This window comes from Schistocerca serialis, chromosome 2 (assembly GCF_023864345.2).
Source record: "Schistocerca serialis cubense isolate TAMUIC-IGC-003099 chromosome 2, iqSchSeri2.2, whole genome shotgun sequence".
NCBI lineage: Eukaryota > Metazoa > Arthropoda > Insecta > Orthoptera > Acrididae > Schistocerca > Schistocerca serialis.
The window spans coordinates 977,388,739-977,398,089 of NC_064639.1; the positions used below are offsets into that span (position 1 = coordinate 977,388,739).

The 9,351-nt window shown below is 36.9% G+C and overlaps 1 protein-coding gene across 1 annotated transcript in view; it reads left to right on the forward strand.

Moving 5' to 3' along the window:
* LOC126458390 (proteasome subunit alpha type-7-1) overlaps nt 1-8,012 on the forward strand; it is a 47,858-nt gene extending 39,846 nt beyond the window's left edge. The window contains exons 5-6 of the mRNA XM_050095394.1: nt 2,857-3,039; nt 7,831-8,012. Coding sequence (XP_049951351.1) covers nt 2,857-3,039; nt 7,831-7,920 — 273 coding nt within the window. The 3' untranslated portion in view covers nt 7,921-8,012. The remainder of the gene's footprint in view (nt 1-2,856; nt 3,040-7,830) is intronic.
* Nucleotides 8,013-9,351: the final 1,339 nt, after the last annotated feature.

A 9,351-nucleotide genomic window follows, 5' to 3' on the forward strand; every position in this document is an offset into this window, starting at 1 on the left:
GTATTTTCTGTGATTTGTCAAAGGCATTTGATTGTGTGAACCACAACATCCTTTTAAGTAAATTAGAATTCTATGGTGTCATGGGCAGTGCTGCAAAATGGTTCAAGTCATACCCCACTAACAGGAAACAAAGGGTGTCAGTGCAAGGGACTAGTGAATTAAGTCATCATCAGAATGGGAAGAATTTACATGTGGTGTCCCACAAGGATCCATCTTAGGGCCATTGCTTTTTCTGGTGTACATTTATGATCTCTCATCAGATACACTGCCAGAAGCAGAGTTCGTTTTGTTTGCAGATGACACAAGTATTGCAATAAATAGTATGTCAAGTGTAGTTCTAGAAATATCTGCTAATGATATTTTCATGGATATTAATAAATGGTTTAAAGCCAACTCACTGACATTAAACTTCGAAAAGACTCACTATATGCAATTCAGAAGCTGTTAGAGGTTTCCACCCAGCATATGCATAAAATACGAAGAAGAGCAGATAGAAGAGGTTGACAGTCTTAAATTCCTGGGATTACAACTTGATAATAAATTCAGTTGGGAAGAGCACGCCACAGAACTGCAGAAACGCCTTAACAAATCTATATTTGCAATTCGAGTGTTAGCAGACATAGGCGACATAAAAATGAAAAAGCTTGCATACTTTGCCTATTTTCATTCCATAATGTCATATCGTATAATATTTTGGGGTAACTCTTCAAGTCAATCAAAAGTTTTCAGAGTCCAAAAGCGTGTAATACGTATTATTTGTGGAGTAAATTCACGGACGTCCTGTAGAAACCTCTTCAAAGAACTGGGTTTACTAACTACTGCCTCTCAGTATATTTACTCATTAATGAAATTTGTCCTAAATAATATATCTCTTTTTCCAACAAACAGCTCAGTTCATACATACAATACCAGGAACAAAAATGATCTGCACAAGGACTTAAAAGCACTTACTTTAGTTCAAAAAGGGGTCCATTACTCAGGAACACACATCTTCAATAATTTGCCAGTAAACATAAAAAATTTAGTTACAAATAAAGATCAGTTTCAAAGGAGACTGAAAGACTTACTAGTGGCCAACTCCTTCTACTCCATTGACGAATTTTTTAATAGAAACAAATGATGTATTGTATATATTCATACTACTAGTATTGTTATTTCAGCTATTTAAAAAAAAAAAAAAAAAAAAAAAAAAAAAAAATTACATGTTCCACATCCACAATGATCTCCTCAGCACGGATCTGTGGAACGAAAAACTAATCTAATCTAATCTAAAAACAACAGCTGATTCCTCAAACTGGGGGGCTATCAAGTACGGGGTCCCACAGGGTTCGGTCTTAGGTCCTTTACTGTTCTTGATATACATTAATGACTTACCATTCCACATTGATGAAGATGCAAAGTTAGTTCTTTTTGCTGATGATACAAGTATAGTAATAACATCCAGAAACCAAGAACTAAGTGATGTAATTGTAAATGATGTTTTTCACAAAATTATTAAGTGGTTCTCAGCAAACGGACTCTCTCTAAATTTTGATAAAACACAGTATATACAGTTCCGTACAGTAAATGGCACAACTCCAGTAATAAATATAGACTTTGAACAGAAGCTGTAGCTAAGGTAGAATTTTCAAAATTTTTAGGTGTGTCTATTGATGAGAGGTTAAACTGGAAGCAACACATTGATGGTCTGCTGAAACGTCTGAGTTCAGCTATGTATGCTATTAGGGTTATTGCAAATTTTGGTGATAAGAATCTCAGTAAATTAGCTTACTATGCCTACTTTCATTCACTGCTTTCGTATGGCATCATATTCTGTGGTAATTCATCATTGAGTAGAAAAGTATTTATTGCTCAAAAACGTTTAATCAGAATAATTGCTGGAGCCAACCCACGGTCATCCTGTAGACGTCTATTTAAGGATCTAGGGATCCTCACAGTATATATATTCACTTATGAAATTTGTTGTTAATAATCCAACCCTGTTCAAAAGTAATAGCAGTGTGCATAGCTATAACACCAGGAGAAAGGATGATCTTCACTATGCAGGGTTAAATCTTGACTTTGGCACAGAAAGGGATAAATTATGCTGCCACAAAAGTCTTTGGTCACCTACCAAACAGCATCAAAAGCTTGAAAGAAGCCAACCAACATTTAAAAATAAATTGAAAGAATTTCTGGATGACAACTCCTCCTACTCATTGGCTGAATTTTTAGATATAAATTAAAGGAGGGAAAAAACCCCAACTTAAACATTAGTGTCATGCAATATTTTGTGTAATGTAATATCTTGTACAGACATATTTTATTAACCTGACACGTTCCACATCATTATGAAGTGTTGTATTCATGATCTATGGAACAAGTATTAATCTAATCTAATCTCTAATCTGAAGCCGAGGTATTGTTTTCAAACAACATTACACAAGACTAAGAGCTTACTCAAAATGAACAACACATTTACCTTGTATATACCAATTGAAAAGGGTCAACTTGTACAAAATTAGTGGAGGAAATCAGTGATAAGATACATTGCTGCTAAGACTGAAATATTGAATTTTTTGTGAATAACATGTGGTTGCAGATAAGAGATTTAGTGTGTAAGTATCACAGTGGAAAAGTAATTATTTATATATCTTTAGCAGTTTCTAACTCTCTCTCTGTGACCAAGCTGTCAAGAAGGCATTAAACACTAAATGACATAAAGGTTCAGTATTCTAAAAACTGCCGATATTTCAATATAATAGCCATATTAGAACATAGGGATCTTTTGCACGTGTGGTCATGCATTTGTGGGGGAGGATGGGCTCACTGTACAGTATTTGATAAATTCTGATATGTGATGTTCTTTGTTTTCAGGCCAACGCCACTGGTCGTAGTGCTAAGACAGTTAGAGAATTTTTGGAGAAATATTATACCCCAGAGGTTGTGTCCACAGAAAGAGGCACTGTCAAGTTAGCAATTAGGGCACTGTTGGAAGTTGTGCAGTCAGGAAGAAAAAATCTGGAGATCGCTGTGATGCATCAAGGAAAGCCTATGCAGGTGTGTACCTTTCCAGTCATTAATATTTTATGCTACAGGTTATTAGTAAACAGCCTTATAAAGTGCACATGTATGTGGTTGTGTTAAGTTTATTCTGTAATTTACATGTATAGATTTGTTGATAGTGTGTATATTACACTTACAACATTTTGTATGTCAGTATGTAATTAGTAAATAATCATGTAGGTAAATAGTTACCATTAGTTCTTGGTATTTTGTGCACCATTTTTCAGTTGTCTGATACATTTACCACAACATGTTTTGTGATTATGGTAGCTCTTTATCAAGTGCTATAAAACAAAGAAACAAATCAGTACATTGCAATACTATGCCTACTGACAACCACATAAATGTCTATGCTATCCAGCAATGAAACATAACTTACTCTCCCATTAGGTGCTGTTGACATTAAAAAGTCAGCAGCAAGTGTATATTGTCAAACATAAAACTCTTCCGTGAACATTTGATATTCGTGCAAATATCGGCTCAGTTGTGAAGTACAGGCAGCCGTCTCAACCTATTAAAGATAGTACTAGCTCATAAAGAATGTATCGTAGCCCACATTGATTCCACTGGCTACCATAAAATCTTTTTTGAACTGTGTGTTGGGTCCTAGCAAATAATAAAAACCAATGCTGCTCTTGTGCTACAATGTGTGCATCCACATAGAATGACCAACAGGACACATTAAAATTTAACACTTCTAACTGCTCTGAAGTGCCAAAGAAACTGGTATAGGCATGCTTATTCAAATACAGAGATATGTAAACAGGCAGAATATGGCGCTTTGGTCAGCAATGCCTATATAAGACAGAAAGTGTCTGGCACAGTTGTTAGACTGGTTATTGCTGCTACAGTGGCAGATTGTCAAGATTTAAGTGAGTTTGAACATGGTTTTATAGTTAGTATGTGTGCGATGGGACACATCATCTGTGAGGTAGCAATCAAGTTGGTATTTTCCTGTGCGATCATTTCATGAGTGTACTGTGAATGTCAGGAATCTGGCAAAATGTAAAATCTCTGACATTGCTACAGCCGGAAAAAGATCCTGCAAGAAAGGGACCAACGATGACTGAAGAGAATTGTTCAACATGATAGAACTGCAATTCTTTTGCAAATTGCTGCAGCTTTCAATTCTGGGCCATCAACAAGTGTCAGCATGTGAAACATTCAACAAAACATCATCGATATGGGCTTTTGGAGCTGAAGGTCCACTTGGGTACAGTTGATGACTGCACAACACAAAGATTTATGCCTCGCCTGGGCCCGTCAACAAAAACATTGGACTGTTGATGACTGGAAACATGTTGCCTGGTCTGATGAGTCTCATTCCAAATTGTACTGACAGATGGATATGTATGGGTGTGGAGACAACCTCATGAATCCATGGATGCTGCATGTCAGCAGGGAACTGTTCAAGCTGGTGGAAGCTCTATCATGGAGTGGGGTGCGTGCTGTTGAAGTGATATGTGGCCTCGATATGTGTAGATATGACTCGTAACAGGTGACACATACATAAGCATCCTGCCTGATCACCTGCAGCTATTCACGTCCATTGTACATTCCGATGGACTTGGGCAATTTCAGCAGGACAATGTGACACCCCACACATCCAGAATTGCTACAGCTTGGCTCCAGGAACACTCTTCTGAGTTTACACTTCCACTGGCCACCTAACTCCCCAGACATTAACATTTTGAGCATATCTGGGGTGCCTTGCAACATGCTATTCAGAAGAGATTTCCACCCCCTCGTACTCTTATGGATTTATGAGCAGCCCTGCAAGATTCGTGGTGTCAGTTCCCCCCAGCACTACTTCAGACATTAGTTGACTCCATGGAATGTCGTGTTGTAGCACTTCAGTGTACTCGTGGGGGCCCTTACACAACATTAGGCAGGCGTACCAATTTCTTTGGCTCTTCAGTGTAGAATAAGTTGGTTGTTGCTTTTCAAGGAGGACATTGCTGAAGTGGGCCGAGAAATGCCCTTTTGGCATATCTGTCTCCTCATTTAATACATGGACACAGTCTTCTCTTAAAATGCAAAAAAAATCAACTTCCTCGGTGCTGCTACCCAACAAATGCTGCTTATTCTTCAGTTGCTTAACCACTGTTGATGAGCCATTTTCCTTATCATTATTCTCTTTAAACGTTATTGTAAAATTTCTTCCCATTTTTTTCCCCAAGCACACACAATCTTTACACTTTCTTTCATAAACTACCATTCCCCCTACCCCCACCCCCTCCCAGTTCTCTGCTGTGCCAATCTTGTGCTTCAGCCTTAGCTCCAATGAATTGTCTATCCGGAATGCAGTTTTAACCTCTTTGTTGTTAAGCAGCCTTGCCACTTCATGACGGATAATCTCCCAATATGGCATGACTCTGTACTTTTGTGGATTTTTCTTGTTTTGTCAGTTCTGTGCCCTACCAAAATAAAAGCAGGCAAATAGTGGCAGAAAATGGTTTCGATGTTGGTTTAATATTTAGGATTGAGGCAGCCTTAGGACACAGAAACCAACAAAGCAAGAAAATTCCACAGAAATATGTCATGCCAGTTGTGGAATTATCAGTGAGGTTATTTAAAACAAAGAGGTTAAAATTATATTCAGGATGGACAAGAAACTGAAACAGAGACTGAAAGGTAAGATTGGCACAAGGTAGAATTTGATGGAGAAAGTAGGAATTTATGAAATAAAGCATCAGGGTTGTGAAATGAAGTATGTGGGGAAAATGTGAACAAACTTTAAAGAGAATAATTATAAAGAGAATGGATCATCAGCAATGACCATGCAACTGAAGAATGAAGAATGAGCAGCATTCATTGAGTAGCATCACAGACAACATGAGTATATTGTACTTTGAACAAAAAGGGTGGTTGCTGTCAGATTTAGACGGAGTTAAGATTTTTCGCATTTTAAGAGATGAATGTGTCAGTGTGCTAAATAAGAAGACAGAAGTGTCAAAAGAGCATTTCTTAGTCCACTTCAGCGATGTCCTCCTCGGAAAGCAGCCACCATTTTATTCTACTGAGTGGTGTTAGATTTCGGTGTGTCCTGTTGGTCATTTTGTATGGATGCACACATTGCAATATAAGTACAGTATTGGTTTTTAGTATTTGCTAGGACTTGACACAATATTCAAAGTTTTTACAGTAGACAGTAGCATCAATTTGGGCTGTGGTAGATGGTTTACGAGATAGTACTATTTGTATTTGTATTTATTTATTTATCCTGTGGATCACATATTGTACAGAGTACACATGATATAGGACAAGTCATTTTTCTTAACAAATATGTAGTCTGGAGAAAAATCTATCTTTGGTAGGTTAAGGCAGCTGCCTTCAGTTTACAACTGAGCCTTATGAGAGTATTATGCACCAACATGAGATGTTCAAGGAAGAGTTTTATGTTTGACAATGAATTTTACTGCTGACGTTTTACTTTTGACAGTACCTAATGGGACAGAAATATCGATATATGTTACACTGCTGGACAATGTAGATATTTACATAGTTGTCAGTATGTTTAGTGTTGCAGTGTATTGAATTATGTCCTTGTCTTGTAGCACTTGATAATAGGACAACATAGTCATGGTACATGTTGTGATAAATATCACACATCTGACAACTAGGGCATAACTTTCTCACTATTGATTCATGAGGCTGTTGTACGATGGCTTGATAACAGATAAATAGTTTGCAATTATAGATATGCAATTTCTTTGTACTGCTCGTGTGTAATGGCTGTTAGCAAATAATGTGGTAGTGTTTGTGCGATTAGTATGTATGCTGTTAGCTGTCCTGCTTCACCCCAATATTGAGGAACAGTCTGCATAATTCTGAATAATTCACATGTTCTTCAGGTGTACTTCTTTAAATTTCATTAATGTGCTATCCTGTAATCTTTCCTTTTTTAATGTAAATTACTTTTTGTTATCCTGGTCAACACAATACATTCTCATCAGTTTTGATATATGAAAGTACTATCTTCAAATAATTAAGAACTTGGGAAGAAATCAACAGTTGCTTAACTGGGTATTGTCTCTCAAATTCAAAATACTGTTTGTTGAAATTAAAACCATGTCCCTTGCTTCTGAGTAGAAATTAGTGTTTAAGAACAACTTCGACCAGGACTGTTATATTAGTATGCTATAACCTTAGTATCACAAGGAAGTGAGCTCACGAGACAAGGAAGACAGAAATTTCCTGAATAGTTTATGTTGCTACAACAGTGCTGGCACCACCAATGCGTACATTGTCACAGTCTCTGGCAGCATGATGTAATGATGCCATACTCCAATCATTAAGAAGCTGTGCTGTAAATAATTGCCCTGACAGTCAGGTGCTCCTGGCAAAGACAATGGAGAATTTTGTCAAAAACTCAAGATTTTACCCAAATGTAATGTGGCAGGTATACCAAGAATGTTTTAAACAGATAGCAGTTTCAATATTGTTGTTTCAGTGGGGTAATGAGTTGGGCGTTATCAGTAGAAATAAAGCATTTTTCTCAGAGTTCTAAGCGTAAGGAGTTTTGTTTATCAAGAAGCCTACACTGCATAGTAGAAATAGCGTTGAAAAAAAATTATTTAACTTAAGCTTTGAAAAATCATTTTCATATCTTGATGAACAAAAAGTTTTGATTTTACTTTGATGAGGTAAAAATGCAGTGGACACAAAGATCTGTACTTTTGTTTGTCTGTATACTTCACTTGAGGATCTCAATGGATCTAGACTGCTTTGTTATATTAAACAAATTTAGTCTCAAAGTAACACAGTATCAATCTTTAATTTCAGATGTTAGATGCTGACAAAATAGAAGAATATGTGGTGGAAATTGAAAAAGAAAAGGAAGAAGAAGCTGAGAAAAAGAAGCAAAAGAAGTGAGCTTTATTTGTTGAAGGGGAAAACCATCTGTCTCTCATTTGTGTCTTGAATTTCATTTTTGTGTGAAAATAAAAAAAAACTTGCTTAATGTTTTGGAGATTTTTAATTTTTTCCAGTCATAGAAATGACTGAATTTTTCTTGTGTTCCATTATTTCACATTTTCACAATCCTACATTTCACTTCAGTTATGAGATACAGTAACACTGTGCTATCTTGTGGGGACATCATGCATTACACAGCAACTGAAAGATAAATGCGCACGTGCAGTGACGTCCAGGATAAGAAGACATTTAAAGAAAATCCAGAATTGTATCTACATGGTTCTCAGCTAATGCAAATTAAGTGAAAAGAATCTTCTTCTTCCACATTTTTTAATTTTTCTGTCAAGCATCTGGATGCCTTGCTTTGGTGTAATGCTTTTTAACCACAAAACAATATGAATTTTAATTGTTGAGACAGGGACAGAAATTGGTTTGTGACAAAATGTAGAAAGAATAAAGTTGAAAAGGAGGGAGGTTCAGGCTTAGCCATATGGATTAGGCTACCTTGTATATCCATATTTCCAAATAGTGATTTATTCTTCCAACAGTTATAATTTTTCTTTCTCCAGTGTTTAGTGAAATATTTTAACCATTGATTTTAAAGTGATCTTTTATATTATTTTTCACATTAGTGAGCCAAAACTGTACGACTACTGCCCACAGCAAGACTGAATGTAGTCTGGTGGCGCTGCAGGTATATGATGTGATTAGTAAAGTGTATAAACAGAGCAGAGATGAATCAAGAATTATTCTCCCAACAATATGGGACACACATAGGGAAAACCACTGATGTAAGTGATGTTGACAAAGGGTAGATCGTTATAGCTCAGCACATGGGAACAAGCACCAAGGAAACAGCAAAGCTAGTCAGCTATTCGTGTGCAGCTATGGAAATTGGTTGAAGCTGAAACCAAGAGTCGGTGACAAAGTGCTGGAAGCTCATGCCTCATCACTAAATGTGGATTTCACCAGCTTGCCTGCTCTGTAAAGCTGGATAGCCAGTGATCTGTGGCAGATTTGATAACAGAGTTAATGTGTTTTGACACACTGTTAATCACACATTGTTGAACATATTAATCTGCTGCAGACAACCCCTAAGTGTTCCCATACTGACCCGAGAGCATTGTCAGTTGTGATCGCAGTGGAATGTGATCATCAAAATAGGACTGTGTTGGTGGAAATGTTTGATTGAATGAAGGATGCTTCCCGTTCCTGTTGGGATATGCTATCATCACTGGAAACAGCTACTCAAAACATGCACCATGCATGGATGCAGGCCTACGAAGACAGTGGAAGACCATGGAACATTCATCTGGGTAACATTTTTACAGACTACTTATGTTTCTTGATGCTTGATGTTCTCACCAATGGCAATGTCATCTTGCAACA